A 20252-nucleotide genomic window follows, 5' to 3' on the forward strand; every position below is an offset into this window, starting at 1 on the left:
GGTGCCATATCCATGAAATGGGATGCCAAATCCAATGTCATGAAGATTGTCTCCTATGTTTTCTTCTAAAGGTTTTATAGTTTTAGCTCTTATGTTTAGATCTTTGATCTTTTTTGAGTTAGTTTTTATATATGGTATAAGGTTAGAGTCCAACATCATTCTTTTGCTTGTGGACATTCAGTTTTCCCAGCACCATTTGTTGGAAAGACTGGACTATCCTTTCCATGTCGAATGGTCCTGGCGCTCTCATTGAAAATCTCATTGAAAATCGACATATGCAAGGATTTATTTCTTGGTCTATATGTCTGTCCTTATGCCAGTACCATACTGTTTTGATTAGTGTAGCTTTGTAGTAAGTTTTGAAATCAGAAAGTATGAGTCTTCCAACTTTGTTCTTCTTTTTTATGATTGATTTGTCATTTAAGGGTCCCTTAATATTACATGTGAACTTTAAGGACAGGGTTTTTTATTTCTGCAAAAAAATGCCATTGGAATTCTGATGGGGAATGCTTTGAATCTGCAAACTCTTTTGCATAATATTATCATATTAACAATATTAAGTCTTCCAATTCATGAACATAGATATCTTTTCATTTACTTATGTCTCCTTTACTTTCTTCTTATAGTTTTCAGTGTATAAGTCTTTGCCTCCTTGGTTAAATTTATTCCTAAGTATTTTGTTCTTTTTGATGATATTGTAAATGAAATTTTTTTAAAATTTCTTTTTATGATTGTTCACTATTAGTATATAGAAATGCAACTGGTTTTTGAGTATTGATATTATATCCTGCAACTTTGCTGAATTTGTTTATTTTTAATTTATTATTAGTTTTTGTGTGGAATTTTTAGGGTTATCTATACATAAGGTTATATTATCAGCAAATGGAGATTACTTTACATCTCCCTTTCCAGTTTGGGTGTCTTTTCTTTCTTTTTCTCACCTGATCGCTTTGGCTAGAACTCCCAATGCTTTGTTGAATAGAAGTAGCAAAAGTGGGCATGCTTGCCTTGTTTCTGATCTTAGTGGTATTTGACAGGTTTCTGCATGGATAGACGTCTTCATTTCTCTAGAGCAGTGGTTCTCAGCCAGTGTTGATTTTGACCCTCAAGGCATATTTGGCAATGTCTTGAGACATTTTTGATTGCTATAACTTGGAGTGGAGGAGGTAGTGCTAATGACATCTAATGGAAAAAAATCAGGGGGACTGCTATACATCCTACAATGCACAGGACAGCCCTCTCAACAAAGGACTATCCAGCCCCAAATGTCATTAGTTGCCACAGCTGAGAAATCCAGCTCTAGAATAAATACCTAGAAGTGGTGTTGCTGGATCATCAAATATATGTTTAACTGAGTCATCAATTGTTTATTTAGCTTTGTAAGATACTGCCAAAATGTTTTCCATAATGGCTGTACCATTTTGTACTCCTACCAGCAACTTATGAGAATTCCGGTTGCTCCACCTCCTTTGCCAGCATAGTTGGTATTACCAGATTTTTAAATTTTCTACCTTCTAATGGATGTATATTGGTATCTCAGTATGGCTCTAACGTGTGCTTCCCTAATGGTAAATTATGTTGGACATATTTTGGTGTGTTTACTTGCCATCCATATATTTTCTTTGGTGGAGTATCTGTTTGATCTTTTTGCCAATTTTTAAATCAGGTTGTTTGTTTTCTTACATTGAGTTTTGAGAGTTCTTTATATATTCTGTGTACAAGTCCTCCAAAGGGGCTAGGCATGGTGGCTCACGCCTGTAATCCCAGCACTTTGAGAGGCTGAGGTGGGAGGATAATTTGAGGGCAGGAGTTCGAGACCAGCCTGGCCAAATGGTGAAACCCTGTCTCTACTAAAAATACAAAAATTAGCTGGGCATGGTAGCATGTGCCTGTAGTCCTAGCTACTCGGGAGGCTGAGGCAGGAGAATTGCTTGAACTCGGGAGGCAGAGGTTGCAGTGAGCCAAGATCATGCCATTGCACTCCAGCCTGGGTGACAGAGTAAGACTCTGTCTCAAAACAAAAACAAAAACAAAAACAAAAAACCAAGTCCTCCAATGGATATATAATTTGCAAATGTTTTCTCCATATCTGGAGCTTCTCTTTCCATTCTCTTCTGTCTTTTGCGGAGCAAACATTTAAAATTTAATTAAGTCCAATTTATTGATTTTGTTTCCTTAATAGATTGTTATCATGTCTATGAACTCTGCCTAACCTAATTCATTAGAATTTTCTCCTTTATTTCCTTCTAAAATAATTATGGTTTTACATTTAAGTCTGTGATCCATTTTAAGTTAATTTTTGTGTAAGATGTGAGGTGAAGTCGAAGTTGACATTTTGCATATGGATGGCCAAATGTTTCAGTACCATTTATGGAAAATATAATCCTTTCTTCACTGAATTTTCTTTGCACCTCTGTAATAAATCAGTTGGGCATATTTGTGTAGATTTTCTATTCTGTTCCATTGTCTGTCTCTTTGCCTATACCACACAGTCTTGATTATTGTAGCTTTGGAGTAAATTTTAAAATCAGGAAGTGTATTTTCTCTAACTTCATTCTTGTTTTTAAAACTTGTTTTTGTTATTCTACTTCCTTTGCCTTTCCATGTGTAATTAGAGTCAGATGTTCTTTATCTACAAAGCTATCCTGCTGAGACTTTTTTTAAATTGGAATTGCATTAAATCTATAAATACATTTGAGAATTGAGTATTGACTATTCTGAATCTTCCAGTTAGTGAGCACAGTATAGCTCTCCGCTTATTCAGATTGGGTTTTTTTGGGTTTTTTTTTTGGACGGAGTCTTGTCTGTTGCCCAGGTTGGAGTGCAGTGGCACAATCTCGACTCACTGAAACCTCTGCCTCCCGGGTTCAAGTGATTGTCATGTCTTAACTACCCAAGTAGCTGATATTACAGGCACACGCCACCACACCCAGCTAATTGTTTTGTATTTTTAGTAGAGACAGGGATTCACCATGTTGGCCAGGCTGGTTTCAAACGCCTGACCTCAAGTGATCTGCCTCAGCCTCCCAAAGTGCTGGGATTACAGGCATGAGCCACCACACCCGGCTTATTTATTCAGATTTTCTTTGATTTTTTCCCCTCATAATTTTGTAATTTTTACATAGATCTTATGCATGTCCTATTAGATTTATATCAAAGTATTTCATTTTTGGAGCTATTATAAATGGTATTTTTAAAATTTCAGCTTCCGATGACCCATTGGTAGTATATAGAAATATGATTGGCTGAGTTTAGTGGCCCACACCTGTAATCCCAGGACTTTGTGGGGGCTGATGTGGGAGAATGGCTTGAGCCCAAGAGTTCAAGACCAGACTGGGCAACAAAGTGAGACCCTGTCTCTACAAAAATGTTATTAAAAATTAACCATGCATAGTAGCTGTGCCTATAGTCCCAGCTAATCAGGAGGTTGAGACAGGAAGATCCCTTGAGCCCAAGAGTTTGAGGTTGCTGAATTAACTTATTAATTATAGGAAGTTTTTATTTTCTTCAGATTTCTTGGGATTTTTTTTTTTTTTTTTTTTGGTAGAGACAGGGTCTTGCTATGTTGCCCAGGCTGGTCTTGAACTTTTGAGCTCAAGCCATCCTCCCACCTCAGCCTCCCAAAATGCTGGGATTATAGGCATGAGCCACTGTGCCAGGCTTTAAGCCAGTCTTGTATTCTCTAGATAAACCCCATTTGGTCATGGTGTATTATTTCCTTGTATATATTGCTGCATTTCATCTGCTAATATTTTGTTGAGGATTTTCATGTCTGTGTTCCTAATGGGTGTTGATCTTTAGGTTTTTGTAGTGTCTTTGTGTGGTTTTGTTATTAAGATCATGCTGGGTTCCTCAGGAAGTGTTCTCTCCTCTTCTAATTTCTGGAACAGATCGTGTAGAATTAGTTTTGTTTATTCTTTAAATTTTTGGTATAATTCACCAGTGAAACCCTCTAGGTGAATTCAATTTCTTTAATACAGGATAATCATCTATTTGATCTCGGGTGAATTATGACTATTTCCTAGGAGTTTTCTAGTTTTACCTTCACATTTAGATTATATCACCTTGAATTAACTTGTGTGTGCTGTGAGATGGGGGTCAAGACTCATTTTTCCCCGTATGTTTATCTAATTGGTTGGCACCATTTATGTAAAATGACTATCATTTACTGACTATTCGGCAGTGCCGTCTTTGCCATAAATCAAGTATCCGTATATGTATAGGTTTTTTTATGGACTCTTAATTCTATTCTGTTGGTTTCCCTATCTTTGAACAATACGAACTCCCTTAGTTGCTGTAGCTTTATAAGACTCAATATCAAGGAAATTAAGTCCTCCTGCTTTGTTTCCCTCCTCAAGGTTTTTTTTTTTTCTTTGACTTTTCTACTCCCATAAAAATTTTAGAAGCAATTTTTAAATTTCTACTAAAAAAGGAAAAAAAATATTGTTCTTGGCAGGAAGGGTGGTCAAAATTACTTTATTCAACATTACTGGAGGTAAAACTACATTTATTCTATTTTTAAAATTTGATGGGACACTGGTAGGCAAGATAGCATGAAAAACACCTCTTATTATAAATATGATACATTTTTAAATCTAAAACTCAGCTGACAAGAAGGGAAGGGAAAAGAAATCTCTGGGGCCAAAAATATTGAGAAACGGCAACCCCCCAAATTAATAAGAATTACAAATAATAGAATCAAATGTGGAAGTAGGCAGTTTTTGGAAATACTGGGTTTTGAATATAAAATAAGTAGTTTTACTATATTTAAAGAAATAAATGAGAAATTGAAAGTTGGATTAAGTAATGAGATACTATTAAAAATGACCAAGTAGATTGTAAAAGACCATTTACAACTTGTAGAAATAAAAACAAGAATGAAATTAGAAACTCAGTGGATCAGATAAACAGACTAAGCACAAAGAGTGATTTAGTGAGCTGGAAGATAATTTATGAAGAAGTTACTAATAAATCAGAACAAGGAGTTAAAAACATGGAGAATATGAAAGAAATTTGGGACATGGAAGATAGAATAAGAAGGTCAAATATTTGTATAGTCAGAGTTTTTGAAGGAGATTATAGAAAAATAGGAGAGAAGCAATATGTCAAGGGATAATGCTAGAGTTGCTCACAATTCATGAAAGGTACCATTCCTCCACAAGCCCAAAGACTTACAAGCAGGTTAGTATAATAAAATGTTAGTGGAGTATACATGGTGGGTATATTTTCTTTAATTTGGCTGATTGCTGGAAAAATTTTATAATAATAAGTTTAGAAAAACCCTACAAAAGTGAAATGAATAAAGGCAAGAACAGAAACTAACAAAATAAACAACAAAATCAGAGAGGATCAATACAGCTGTAATTGGCTCTTTAAAAAGACTAAAATTTAACAAAACTAATAAAAAAGATATGAATTCAAGTAAGTAATATTAAGAATGAAAAACAGATAATAATTGCAAATACATGAGAGATTAACTGCCTAAGAGATTTTTGTGAACAACTCTGTACCAATAAATTTGAAAACTTTGGTTATAGGCAAATTCTCTGGATTAAAAAAAACCAGAAATTGACTCAAGTAGAAGTAGAAAACCTGAACGTTTATGTACCTATTAAAGACACTGAATCAGTAGGAGAGTTTGTACTACAAAGGATCATAAGGCCCAAAAAACTTTGCAGATAGTTTCTACCAAAAAGAAGAGATAAGTTCAATCTTATATAAACACCTACCGGGAATGGGAGAAGAGAATATTGCTCACCTTACTTTATGAGGCTAAAATAATTTGATAAAACAAATAGCAATTACATAAGTAGAAAGTTGTAGGCCAATGTTACTCATGGATGCAGATTTTAAAATCCCACAGAAGAGTATATCTAACCAAATACTCATACACAAATGTTCGTAGAAGCATTTTTTCAGAGTAGCCAGAAAGGGAAAACAACTGAAATGATCATCAACTGATGAATGTGTGAATAAAATGTAGTATAATATATAATGAATAATATTCCATTGTATTATGCAGCCATAAAAAGAAATAAAGTACTGACACATGAACCTCAGATGGAAGATTGACCACAAGCCTCCAGTTTCTCTCCATCCCCAAACACCCTCTAAAATAACAGTAAAGAAATCTGTTAAAGGCATAAATCCACAAAGATATGAAGAATTGGAGAAGAAAATAGCAGTAGCATATTGGAAACTGGAATGCAGGTAGATATGTAGTAAATGACTTACAAGACCCCTCTCTGCTGCAAAAAAAATTAAATCTTAAATGTGGTGGAAGGCAGGCAAGAAGCAACTTGACTTTTACTCAGACTACCCAAAGAATTCAGGAATTGTCCACAGTAGGTAGTTCTGAAGTAGGGTTGAAGGGAAAGTAAAAGAAGTAGTAGTGGTCAAAGGCATCAGGTAAATTCCAAGATCCCTTCCCTCACTCCATGGAGGTGAAACACTGTGACTTTCCATCCCCCATCTCATAGAAAAGTTGAAGTGCAGTCTCTCTGGAGAGAGTAAAACAAAAGATCTCTGCACTGGGGGATACTAGACATATTTGACCATGAATACTATACTAACAACAAGGTGATTAAGTAAATAGGCATAATGGATATGAGAACCATTCTTAAGCCCTTTTCCAGAATGTTGACAAACAGACCTTTACAATTGAATTTGGATATTAGAAAATATTTCTCTGGGCTATTTGAGCAGCCCAAGTGGCAAAATGTAGTTCCTAATATTGAGGGTTACTTAAGATAACCACCCAATGGGATCACCCTGCAGAAAACTCCAGAGTTGACAAACACCATCCATGTACACAAAGCTTCATGTTAGCTTTTTGGTCTTTCGCTCATAAGTATAAGCAACAATCAGTGATTTCATGTGACATTTCAGGAGAACTCTAGCATGAAAGATTGAGACCAAAACAGGTTAGACGAAATAAGAACTATGCCAGAAGGAAAGACCTTTTTATTTATTTATTATTTTATTTTTTTGTGAGGTGGAGTCTTGTTCTGTCGCCCAGGTTGGAGTACAGTGGGGTGATCTCGGCTCACCGCAACCTCTGCCTCCCAAGTTCAAGTGATTCTCCTGCCTCAGCCTCCCGAATAGCTAGGATTCCATGTGCACACCACCATGCCTGGCTGATTTTGTATTTTTAGTAGAGACAGGGTTTCACCATGTTGGCCAGGCTGGTCTTGAACTTCTGACCTCAAGTGATCCGCTCACCTTGGCCTCCCAAAGTGCTGGGATTAAAGGCATGAGCCACTGTGTCCGGCTAGGAAAAGCCTTTTTAAAACTCTATTATTACCAATATTCTCAGGGAGATGAGCTATTACAGCCATAAACCAGGAATATCTATTAAGTCAACCAAGCACATTAACAGATTAAAGGAGAAAAATGATATATTATCTTACTAGATACAGAAAAAGCATTTGATAGAACTCATCTATTCATGAAAACATCTATTAGTAAACAAGGAATAGAGGAATTTTCTTTAACGTCATAATAAATGAAAAATGAATCTTATAGAACCTATAGTAGATATCATACTCAGTGGTTAAACACTAAAAATATCTCCTAAAGAAACAAAATGAGTAAGAATGAGAAAGGAAGGAAGAAGACAAACAGTGATTATTCATAGATGAAGTGATAACTCAAAATAATCTGCTTATATGAGTGATAACTCGAAATAATCTACTTAGAAATAATTAGAATTACTAAGTTAGTAAAATAAATAATTACAATTAATAAAAGATATCAAGATTGATGGATATAAAGTCAATATACACAATCCAGTTGGATGTCTATATAATGGTAACAAACAGAAAAAAGAATTTAAACAAAACTTACCATTTATAGTAACAACAAACTGTAGGTATTTAGGGATAAATCTAACAAAAAATATTGTGGAGAAAATTATTAAAATTTATCAGAAGACATTAAGGAGAATGAAATAAGTGGAAAAGTAGACCATGTTCCTGAATAGGAAGACTCAAATATTAAAGACATTACCTTACCAATTCCCTAACAGAGATTTTTGAGGAACTTTGAAGCTGATTCTGGGGGAAACTAGGTTATCCATGTTGAGTAAAAACAACAACAAAAATGGAATGAATTTTATTTCTATTGCATCACCATATACAATATTAAAATGAGTTCAAGTGAGATTATTGCTTAAACATGGAGCAAATTATTACAAAACTTTATAATTTCAGGAAAAAATATAGATAAATAAATTATGACCTCAGCATAGGGCAGGATTCCTTAAACATAATGCAAGTGCAAGCCATGCAGGAAAAGATTGACATATTACATTAAAAGTATTTCTTAGTTAAAATAAATCCCATAAAAAGAAATGAAAAGACAAGAAGCTAGACTGTGATGAGCTATCTGTAACATACATGATAGCAAATGATTACTCTCCAGGGCATAGGAAAAAGTACTCAGGGTAAGTAAGAAAAATAGACAAATAATTCAATACAAAAATTAACCAGAAACAAGGCAAAAAAAAAAAACAAAAAAAAACAAAAAAAAACCCAAACAGGCAATTCACAGAGGAGAAATAAATGACCTTTCAACATATGAACAGGTACTCATACTAATTAATAATCAGGGGAGTGGAAAATCAAACCACAGTAAGATACCATTTTACCTGTCTTAGGTAGGAAAAATGTTAAAACGTCTGACAATACCAAATGTTGACCAGGATGGTACACGTGTAGATTGGTTCACTCTGGAAAATAGTTTGGTTATGTTTAGTAAAGTTGAAGATGCTCATATTCTATAACCCAGTGATTCTATTCCCAAGTAAATGCCCTGGAATTTCTCCCACAGGTGCATGAATGTCCATGGCAGCATTGCTTGTAATAGCCCCCAAACTGGGAGCAACTCAAATATCCTTTGATGGCAGAATGGTTAAATAAGTCGTACAATGGAATATCTGACCCAGTGCAAATGAGTGAAATAGGGCTAATCCATCGACACAAGTGAATATGGAGTACCTAATATTGAATACAAAACTGAAGCCACCCAAAATGTATACAATGTGATTCTGTTGATATGACATTCAAAAACAGGTGAAAGGAAATAGTCTGTTATTTAAGGATACTTGTATACTCATAAAACTATATTTAAAAGTAAAAGGAGTGGTAAGCACAAAATTCAAGATAGTGCTTTACCTCTTGGGAGGAGAAGGAAAGATGGTAGAGGGGAAACAGCTTCAAAGATATAGATCGGTAGCATTTCACTTCTGAAGCTGGGCCCTGAGTTTCATCTGTGTTATAACTGTATTGTGCAAATTATATTTAAATGCATTTGGGATGCCTTCACGAGAACTTAATATGTATAGTTGATCTCGTCAGGGTTTAATCTCTAAAGTATCACAGGCCTGTCAGATTCGTGAAGTAAATTCCTTTTTGAGTGAATTTTGGCATACTGTTCCCATAGTGAATAATGGTATAGTTTCATTGTGAAGGCCAGATTGGCTATATTCTGTTTGAAATTACAGTTCTCACTCAGATATGCAGGCTGATTGACTCAGGTCTCATCAGACTATTCTGTTACGATATGACGGCATCTGCTTGGGTGAAACCACAACTTGCCCTCCTTCCCTTGAGCAACCCAGATAGACATCATTAACCTGACTCCTGCGATGTTGGTTCCTAGGAGGAGCACCGAACAACCAGTTCCCTGAGCAGTGGTGCTCTTATGTGGACAAAGAAATTCAGCCTAGATTATTTGGCCCTGGACTTCAATTCAGCATCACCAGCCCCCATGCAGCAGGTAGGAAGGGCTTTGCGTCTGAGAATCCCCAGGTGATTCCATTTCTGCTTAGACTTTTCTGATGATCAAATCATGCATATTCTCCTTAGAAAGTGTGAAAAATGCAGACAAGTATAATGAGGAATATTAAAATCGGCCCTAATCCCATCTCCCAGACAGAATGAAATCTTGGTGTATTTCCTTCTAGGGTGTGTTCTTTGTGTGTATATGTACACATATACACACAAATAGATGTGATATTCACACTTCAAAATTTGGACCATAAAGTTTATAGAAAAATGTCTCAGGCAGAAATGAGGGTGAGGTAGAGGACCCTCCAGGTGTAGGAACATCCTGTTTGGGGAACAAGTAACAGCCTAGTTTGGTTAGACTTGAGGGAGCAATGGAAAGAACTGTAAGTTGGAAGTGGAACCCCTTAGTAAGGGGCCTTGAATGCCAAGTTGGGCAGCTACCCCTTTGGGTAGAATTCTCATCTGAAAAATGGAAATCAGAAATGACAACACTTATGTCAAGGACTGTTGTGAGGATTAATTGAGTTAATACATGTAAGTCATCATAGCTGTGAACTAGTATCACCCACTGTACAGCGTAAGGAATGAGTGCATGGGAAACAATGGAGGACTTTCCTACTCTTTTGCTGAGGTAACTCCTACTTCTTTTCTACTTTTAATATCATTCCAAAAACCTGATATGAGACTGGAGAAAAGCTGTTAAGAAGGGTGGGAGCAATAAGTATAAAAGGAGCATTAGTCAGTTTTGGTAGACTATGCACTCAAAGCAAACAACCCCCAAATCTCATCTACTTTCAACACAAAGGCTCTTTTATTGCAGGCCAGAGCCTTTGTGTTCCAGTCCAGGGCCCAGGCAAGAGAAGCAGCCCCCATCTGAAGTGTGCTGGCCTCCTGGCAGAGGAAAAAGAGAGATTGCAGAATCACAGAATACCTCTTTTCTCCTTAGGATTGGAACATGTCACTTCCTTTTTGTTATTGTTGTTTTATTTTCATGAGACAAGATCTCACTCTGTCACTCAGGCTGGAGTGCAGTGGCATGGTCATAGCTCACTGCAGCCTCGATCTCCTGGGCTCAAGGTATCCTCCCATCTCAGCCTCCCAAGTAGCTGGGACTACAGTTGCACACCATCACCCACAGCTGTTTTTTATCTTTTTAATAAAAAATGATCTTGATCTCCTGGGCTCAAGTGATCCTCCTGCCTTGGCCTGTGTATTAGTCCATTCTCATGCTGCTATGAAGAAATACCCAATTATAAAGATTCCTTTATAAATTACCCAGTCTCAGGTATTTCTTACCCAAAGTGCTGGGATTACAGGCACATGCCACCATGCCAGGCCATGTCACTTCCACTTACATTATATTGGTCAAAGCAAGTCAAGTGGCTAGAGCAAAGTTGAGGGAAGCAACGCGTGTTTGTGCACACACACGCGCATATACAAAGTATAAAGCTTCCACACAAAGAAAAGGGCAACAAATATTTAACAATGTAATTTAATACAAAAGGGTAAACATTTTCCTGACATTTTAAGTTAGATGTAATGAAAACCTTTTTGTTCTCCTTCTTCAGAAACTTCTCCTTTCAGAAGAACAAAGAGTAGACTATGTCCAAGTGGATGAGCAGAAGACACAGGCTCTCCAGAGCACAAAACAGGAGTGGACGGATGAGAGGCAATCCAAAGTATGAGAAACAGGGAAACTTGGGGCTCAGTTTGAGTTTTTTCTATTTTTTTCTTTTCAACTAAAAACACACTGATGGTCAACACAGGTCAAAACCAAGAGAGACTGTGTAGTTTTCAAGGTCTTGGCCAGAACCTTTAGGAAAGAAGACCTCTTTATACATTGAAGGAACAAAAGAAGGAAGCAGTTCCCTTCCTGAGGGGGCTCTGAGAGAATCTAGCCTCCTCCCTGTCTTATCGGAGCAAAGATTGGAGTGAGTGTTGTGACCAACAGGATTTTATTGTTTGACTCCAATACCTGAAATTCTGACCTGTCTCCTGTGCTTCAATGAGAATGATAAATTATCCTAGCAAAGGGGCCTCTGGAGCCCATCTTGTTCCAGCCTCTGAAGACAGTTGAGGAGATCAAGCCCAGTGATGGTGGCAAAATCTTACTCCAAGGACTTCAGCAGACTAGTCATGTCAATCCCCAAAGAAAGACAAGTGACAGGGGCAATGGATCTCAGGCTCTGAGATAAGTATATCAGATGACACTGGTGGCTCTAAGGACATTGCAATTAAGCAGCTACCTGTAGCCAGGTATTCTGCTGCACTTGGCCTTTTCCCATGCACCGTCTCATGTCTTCTCTGAAAGACCTTGGAAGATAGGCATGGAAGAGACTGTTGATGCCACTTTGAAGAAAAGAACACTGAGAACTAGAGGAGGGAATGCTTTGCCCAAGATTATCACAAAGCCAAGACCCAGAGTCCGGCTTAGAATACAGTTGTCCAGGCTGCCAATTGCAAACTCATTCCTCTACCTCATACTTCCTCTGAGGATTTTGACAAAATGGATTAATTGGGTGAGCCTTGGAGACATGTGGGAAACACCTGCAGACACAAAATGTGTAGGGATCTGAACAGTTTTGATACTTGAAAGGTGTGCATGTCAAGTGAGGGTTTCTTCGTGCGATGTTCAACTGGAACTCTATCATCAGTAGTTACGATTAGAAATACCTACTGATGGTCAATCTGAAGGCCATTCTCATGGTCCCCTATGCAGTGTGTTTCCCTGTGAGCTGGCTAATGCTAGCAGAGGAATTTTTACCACCTTGGGGAAGGCGTAGGTTGTCCCTGGCTATCCTATAATGGGCCCAAGCTTTGGAGTGATAGAGAAAAATGACCAGGAAAAACCTATGAATTCCATTCTTAGGTTTCCCAGCCAATTGCTCCCCTCTGCTTGAGAAGTAACTAGGTACTGAGAGTACAAACACTCCCACTTTATAATGAGGGTGTCATGTCACCCCTTCCTTTACAGGTCCTGGGGTCCAGGACACCCAGAATGAAGGTGTTAGTTGGGCATGAAGTGTTATTTAATGTCTGTTCTTGATCCTTCTGAGCACCTACAGCTGGAAACTAAACAGATACTGGTCCTGCATTCTGACTGAGATTTTGTCTTCTTTATGAGGATAGATCAAATTGGCAGTCAGGCCCATGATAGTCAGTGCAGTTGGGGCAGTTGTAGACTTTGCTACAGGATTTCAGGGTTTCCAATCACCCCACAGGTAAGTAAATGCCAAAGTCTTCTTTTTTCAGACCATACAAGAAGTCATTTTGATTTTCAAAGAAGCCATATTGATTTTCAAAGAAGCAGGTTCTGGTGACATTATTTTCTTCCTTGGACAAAGTGGGGGAAAGTTTCTAAGTATTTTAACTGAGTTCAGAGTCCTTAGTGAGCCTGGACAGAGCAAGGAGAGGTCTCCCCACTCCCTAAGCCCCACAGCCAGCTCTGCATCACCACACACAGCCAAAGCCGGTGAGGAGCTGCCTTCTTCCCCATGTGACTTGCAAAGAGACTCAGGCAAGAAACCAGGGCTTCAAACTGCCAGTTCCCACGTGTGGAGCACTTGTGTTAGGATCACTGATTATCTGACAAAGGCTGATGCAGAAAAAAATTGTAGGCCCAAGTGTCAAGAACCACACCAGATTGGAGATAGAAAAGAATAGCTGAAATTATGTCAGTAGTGAAATGTCACTCAATTGACACCCCCCCAAAAAGAAAAGAAATCTGTTTCTACAAAACATTTCCAGAAACGTATTTATAGCATGAAGAAATACACACATGGGTAGTGTGACCTGTTTGGATGTAATTACTGAAAAATGGAATGCTCTGAATAGGCATTCTCTGCATTAAAGGTATGGAAGGTGATAGGGGTCAGAATTTTAAAATTTTAATTTTGAAAATGGTGACTCACCCCTCATTTCCAGAGTGTATGCAATTGTGTCCTGCTTTGATGACTGTTAGAGGATGGCTATGCAAAAGCATAATGATTCAAGGAAACAAAGTACAGGTAGTTTTTGAGCTGACACCAGCAAAGGTACCATAAGTCAAAATATTGGTTTTGGTGGAGATGATCGATGTGTGTGTGTGAGAGAGAGCTATGTTTCTGACCAAGGGCCTGATGTTTGTTACAGAAATGATCCCAGAGACCTACAAGATGTGGGAATCAGCATAACAGGGCAATGCAGCAATTAACCCCACTTTGTTTTCTGTAGTTCCTTTTTGTTTCATTTTCTTCTGTCTCATCGCGTTAGAAAATTCCTCCCAGTCAGGAGTTGTCCAGTGCAGGACAGGGGACCCAAGGGTCTCAAGCCTGCAAGTCCAGAAGGTGACAAACCCAGGAGCACTGGGAGTTAAGCTTTCCTTGGGGAAGGAAGAGCCTTGAGGTCCAGCACACAGCCTGGCTCTAAAGGCACGAAGCGACCTGCCCACCGCACAGTCCACTTCACAGGATCAGCTGAATCATGACCTTTAAAAGTTCCAAGTTGAACCTGAAGGCTGAAGGCTGTCCTCAGACCTGGCTTTTTCCTCAGTCCCTGTTCATACCATCTCTGCACCCCCAATCACACTGATTTTTCAAATTCATTTTGTTTTTACTGTTTCATTTCTGGTGTTAATAAAAGTCTTATAAGGAGGAATTGTGACTTAAGTTCTTTTTTATTTAAGTGATGACATCCAATATAAATAAGGATCATGTTTTAAAAGCTGAATATTTGAAAATGGACTTCATAACCACTTTTACGTTGAAGTACAACAAACTTAACCTGACTCACGTGCGTGTTATTTCACTGCAAACAGTTGAGCAGGTGTCTGTAATCAGTACTGCTTCGGCTCAGCCAAACCATATCTTGTCATTTTCTTTATTTCTTCGTTGGAAACTAGCTTTTATAATTGACACTAAAATCAGCTGCTCTCCCTGACACCATGTATAACATGACCTTCATGATTACTTGCATGAGAAGGCAACTGCCCTAGGCCTGCCTATCCTCGGCAGGCGTCTCTTTTGCCACCACCTCCCTTTTCTCCATAGCCGAGTCTCCCAGATGCCCTGGGTGCTAGGTCGGTGGCATCTCGAGGCCATGAAGCAAGGAAGGGACAAACAAAGTAGGGAGGGGACGGGCTCAGATTTGGGGGAAACAGACCAAAGGCATAGAGAGAACAGGCCTGGGGGATCCTGGGTCAGAGAGAAAGGACAAAAAGCCACATTAAATGCCTCACCCCGGTGAAGTACGAGGCCAATCATGAACACTTTTTTCCTACACACACACTCCAGACCAAGTCTCCGACCCACAAAAAAAGTCTGAGAGACTCAGACCCTCACATACATGGACGCTGGAGAGCCACAGGGACTGGATGGCTGTGCAGGGTGATCAGGTGGACAAAATGATCCAGATGGATAAAATGAATCTTGACCCCACTCTGCCGCCACACATAAACACAGATTCCAAGCAGACCTCAGTGGGAAAGGCAGAACAATAAACTCTACGTGTTCCCTCTGCTTTAGGGGAGCCGTTTTGCTTGTAAGCACTGTTTGCTTGTAAAGCACTGTCTTCGTTTCATGGTCAAAAATCTCTATTTTACTTAGTTTTGTTTTGTTTTGTTTTGTTCTGGCTTCCTCTTTCTTTATTGGGCACTTTGTAGATGTCACGCAGGTCTAAAAGTCACACAGTTAAATAATTATTTAAAAACTGACCAGGACGAAGGTCCTGGTCCAGAGCTCCAAACCAGAAGCAAAAAGGAATCGGGGCGGTGGGCTGGGGGTACTCCTCCAACATCACCAAAACCCAGAAAATGAGGATCCTAAGCTCCTCCGCGGGCCAAATCCAGGGCTTGGGCCCTTGGGCTAACCTGCAGGTGCCTCTGACTGTATCACACTCAGAGTAAGGTAACCGGCAAGGGGCTGGAGGGAATGGCCAGCCGAGTCCAGACATGGACAGACGTAACTGGAAGGAGGACAGGAAACAGGTACTGTCCAGCTGTAGATAAGAGAGTGCAGCTAAGGCAGGTTGAGGGGCAGGGGAGAGGCTGGGGGAGCAGTATTGCAGCAATGCAGGAGTGTAGCCCCAGGGTCCTGTCCTGAGCAGCTGGTCAGGGTAGCAGCTGTTAGTTCCCAGATGGAGCTCCTGACCTGAGAGGCAAGAGATCTAAGTCCAGCTGTTCTTGTAAATGCTGATGGTAATGCCCTATCTTGACATGACAGTGTTTTCAGATCATGCCATCTGTGGGTAGTAACTCTCCAGTTAGCAGCTTCAGAAGAGTTGACTTCCCTGCTCCATTGGGCCCTACCAGAGCCACTCGTGTGTCACGGTCAATTCCGAATTCTAGATTATTGTAGATGCAAGGCCTACTTTTGTATACTTGAAGCTCACATTTTGCACCATAATGACAGGTGGAGGGATCTTGCCACATGGTGGGAAATAAAATGACAGTGTCTTATCGCTCACGACCCTCTCTGTCAGTGCTGATGCCATCATTTTCTGTAGCGTCTTCTCCTTGTTCTGGGCCTGCTGGGCCAGCTTGGCACTGCCATGACAAACCTCACAATGTAGTTCTTCATGTGTGCAATCTGATCTTGCTCCCAGTGAAACCTCTTCATCTGGTTCTCCTCCAGCTCTAGCCGCGTCTTCACATACTGATCATAATTACCCGTATAATACTTCAGTTTCTTGTTGTGCATATGAATGATGTTGGTACAGACACCACTCAGAAATCCTGGGAATAGGAGACGAGGACCAAGATGCGCTTAAAAGTTTTTAGTTCTTCCTCCAACCACATGCAAGCATCTAGGTCCAGGTGGTTGGTGGGCTCATCCAGGAGCAGCATGAAGGGCCAAATAAAGAGGGCTCTGGCAAGGGCAAGCCTCATCCTCCAGCTGCCACTGAAGTCTTTTAGCTTCTTGTGCTGCGTGGCAGGTGTGAAACCTAGTCCATGTAAGATCCACGAGGCCCTCATCTCCATTGACAATTCCATTCAGTTCAACAAATATTTAATGATCACCTGCTACATAAGAGGTATTCTTATTGGTGCTGGGTATATAAGAATGAGTGAAACAAATATGTCTTTCCTTAAGCTTCTATTCTGGCAGGATGTGGTGGGCAGTGTTGGTGCCCTGCCCAAGTCCTCTGGCACCCCTTTCTCTGATTCCATGTGCTCTTCCTTCTGAAGCCTACACCCCTGGAGCTCCTTCTCAGAGGATAGCCCCTCAGCTCTTGGAGCTGCTTTACCTGCAAGAGCAGAAAGCTGGAAATGGCTCGGAATTCACTCTCCCTACCCTGTGGAACCTGGCTGAATCTTTCCTCCCTCTGGGATTGCACACTTGCTTGGATGATTCTTCTTTGCTCTGCTTTCCCCACTAGGGTTTCTCAGCCTTTGGGGTGTCCAACTTTCATACATTGCCTTCTTGAAAAATGGTTGCAACAATATTTTCTGTCTTGCTTGCTCTTTCAGCATCTAGCCACTCCCCATTAAGAGATGGAGTCTATGTCCCATCCAGTAGAACTTGGGTAGTGATGCTGTGGCCAATGGTGTACAGCAGAGGGGACTCTGACTTCTGGGGCCAGGTCATACACGATGATACATCTTCCACCTGATATATATATATATATATATATATATATATATATATATATATCTCCTTGGAATCCAGCCATTATGCTGTGAGGAAGCACAGGCCACATGGAAAGGAACCAAGTCGCTTGGCCCTCAGACTCTTCTGAGTGTTACCAGCTGGCAGCCAGCACAAAATTGTCCCCTTCCTGTGTAAGACATCTTGGAAGCAGATTCCTTCAGCCTTCGGTTTAGCCACCCTAGCTGCTGCCACATGGAGCGGACATGAGCCTTACTCCCAGTGGCTGCCCAAACTGGAGATGCAAATGATCATCATTGTTTTGAGTCGCTAAGTTTAGGGGTGGTTTGTTATGTCGCAACACTTACTAGACCATCAACCGAAGACAGAGGTGAGACAGGAAATACAAAACAAATTTGTACATTATACTGTATTTTAGAAGGTGGCAAGCAGTATGGGCAAAAAGAAAAGGGCAGTGAATTGGTCTGTGAGGGGTGCAGTTACATGATGAAGTAGGGTGAGGAGATGAAAATCGAGAAGATTTAAAGGAGATAAAGGAGCTAACCATGAGCTAGATTTGAGAGAGCACCAAAGGCAGAGAGAGCAGAGTGTGCAAAAGCCCTCATTCAGCAGAAACCCTGGAATATTGAAGGTACAGCTGCAACACCAGGGTGGCTGGTATGGAGTTTGTAAGAGAGTATAGCAGAGAAGGTGGAGAGGTAATGGAGGATTCACAGATTACAATGTAAGGCCTTATTGGCCCTTATAAGGATTTTATCTTATCTTCTGAGTGAGAAGGAAACCAGTGAAGGGAATTGAGTAGGGGAGACATGTGATTGGACTTAATGACTTGAAAGGATCACTGTAGAGAATATATTATAAGAAGATTAAGATTAGAATAGGGAGACCAGGTAGGAGGTTATTGCACTCAGATAGGCAAGAGGTGGTTGTAGCTCAGACCAGAGTGGCAGCAGTGGAAGTGGTGCGATGTGGTTGGATCTTGGATAGCTTAGACAGAATGACAGAATTTGCAGAGGGATTGCATGTGGGTGATGAGAATAAGAAAGGAGTCAAGAATGACTCCAGGGTTTTTCACCTAAGCAACTGGATGGGAGTATTCTCTTGGATTTCCAAGCAGATAATTATTTTTAGTATATGCAAAAGCTGCAGAGTCCTATAGCTGCATTTCCTAGTGACTCATGACACTGTGCAACCTTCCTATGCCTCAGTTTGAGTGCATGTGTGTGAGAGAGAGCATGCCCACTCACATGCATGTGCCCCTTGAGGTTTTCCAACTGCAAAATGAGGGTTGTAACAGCCCCTAATATACCTAGAGATTATTGAGTCATGGTTGTTGTTAGATGACATAAAAGAGGTGATACATCTACAACAGGATCTGACCCACAAAATATTACCACTTGTTATTTTTAATGGAAATTAGATATTATTTTAAATGCTTTGCATGTTATAGCTGATGAAATCCTCACTATGTGGCAGATATTATCAAGGCCAGCTTTATTGACAGGTGAATTTAAGGATCTGCTAATAGATGGTATAAGGGATGTGTGGCCAAGAGAGAAGTCTAAGAATTCAGCATATTATTTTTGATCTGAACAGCTGTCATTAATCACTGTGTAGAAGAGTTGGAAGTGGGGAAAGATTAGAGGTTCAGTTTTGGAGTGTTAATTTTATCTCTCAAGCAATTGCAGATGTCAGGATAGGCAGTTGGATCTACGAGTGTGGAGTGTGTCTTGGAGTCTAGGGACATAATTTATACACACACACATGCCCATGTGCACATTTAACATAATATCTAACTTTCATTATAAATAACAAGTGGTAATATTTAGTGGGTCAGAGAGGCTGTGTATAATTTATGTCTCAACATGAGTCAGTACGCACGCATGCGCGCACACACACACACACACACACACAATTTATCCATGGGATTAGACCAGGATATCAAGAGAATGACTGTGAAAGTGAAGATGCCCTCCTCAGCTCCGATGTAATTGCCTTTATAAACAAACAGGTGAAACAATTCCCTGTAGTTCCAGTCTGTCCCTCTGTCAAGACACACACACATACTCATACTGCAACCCACTACATGGATTTCATTCCCTTTCCCCTCCCACGTGTCTCCATCAACAGTTTGAGAAACCCTACCTTAGCTAATAGAGATGCAAATAGCAGACTCAATAAACTTATGGCCAGATGTTTTCTCTCAGGTGTCACAGATACAGTGGACTCTGCAGCAGGACTATGAAGTGCTTTATCTGTGTTTCAGAGGACAAAGCACAAAAGTTCTCAATTCCATGAGAGCAGCAAAGCATCGCACGTTCTGTCCACTGACTGCAAGTGTGCCCGATAGAATATACTTAACACTACTAAACTGTACACATAAAAATGGTCAACCTGACACCTTTTAGGTTATGTGTTTTTTTTTTTTTTTTTACTACAATTTAAAAAAAACCTCAAGAACTGCTGAACGGACAGCATACACAGTCATCCAGATGATACACTCATGGAAAAAAGTCCCTTCCTTCCTTCCTTCCTTCCTTCCTTCCTTCCTTCCTTCCTTCCTTCCTTCCTTCCTTCCTTCTTTCCTCCTTCCCTCCCCCCTTTCTTTTTTTTTTAAATTTATTTATTATTATTATTATACTTTAAGTTCTAGGGTACATGTGCATAACGTGCAGGTTTGTTACATATGTATACTTGTGCCATGTTGCTGTGCTGCACCCATCAACTCGTCAGCACCCATCAACTCGTCATTTACATCAGGTATAACTCCCAATGCCATCCCTCCCCCCTCCCCGCTGCCCATGATAGGCCCCAGTGTGTGATGTTCCCCTTCCCGAGTCCAAGTGATCTCATTGTTCAGTTCCCACCTATGAGTGAGAAC

The 20252-nt window shown here is 39.9% G+C and overlaps 1 protein-coding gene and 1 pseudogene across 2 annotated transcripts in view; one reads left to right on the forward strand and one right to left on the reverse strand.

The window, feature by feature from the left end:
* The window catches only part of GAB3 (GRB2 associated binding protein 3), a 77441-nt gene extending 62651 nt beyond the window's left edge, over window positions 1-14790 (forward strand). For both annotated transcript variants that reach the window (XM_007993177.3, XM_007993179.3), the window contains exons 9-10: window positions 9661-9777; window positions 11357-14790. In XM_007993177.3, the coding sequence (XP_007991368.2) occupies window positions 9661-9777; window positions 11357-11473 (234 nt within the window). In that variant the 3' untranslated portion in view covers window positions 11474-14790. The remainder of the gene's footprint in view (window positions 1-9660; window positions 9778-11356) is intronic.
* Window positions 14791-15730: 940 nt separating this feature from the next.
* On the reverse strand, window positions 15731-16737 carry LOC103232840 (ATP-binding cassette sub-family F member 2 pseudogene; annotated as a pseudogene).
* Window positions 16738-20252: the final 3515 nt, after the last annotated feature.

The sequence above is a fragment of the Chlorocebus sabaeus genome, chromosome X (assembly GCF_047675955.1).
Source record: "Chlorocebus sabaeus isolate Y175 chromosome X, mChlSab1.0.hap1, whole genome shotgun sequence".
Taxonomy (NCBI): Eukaryota; Metazoa; Chordata; class Mammalia; order Primates; family Cercopithecidae; genus Chlorocebus; species Chlorocebus sabaeus.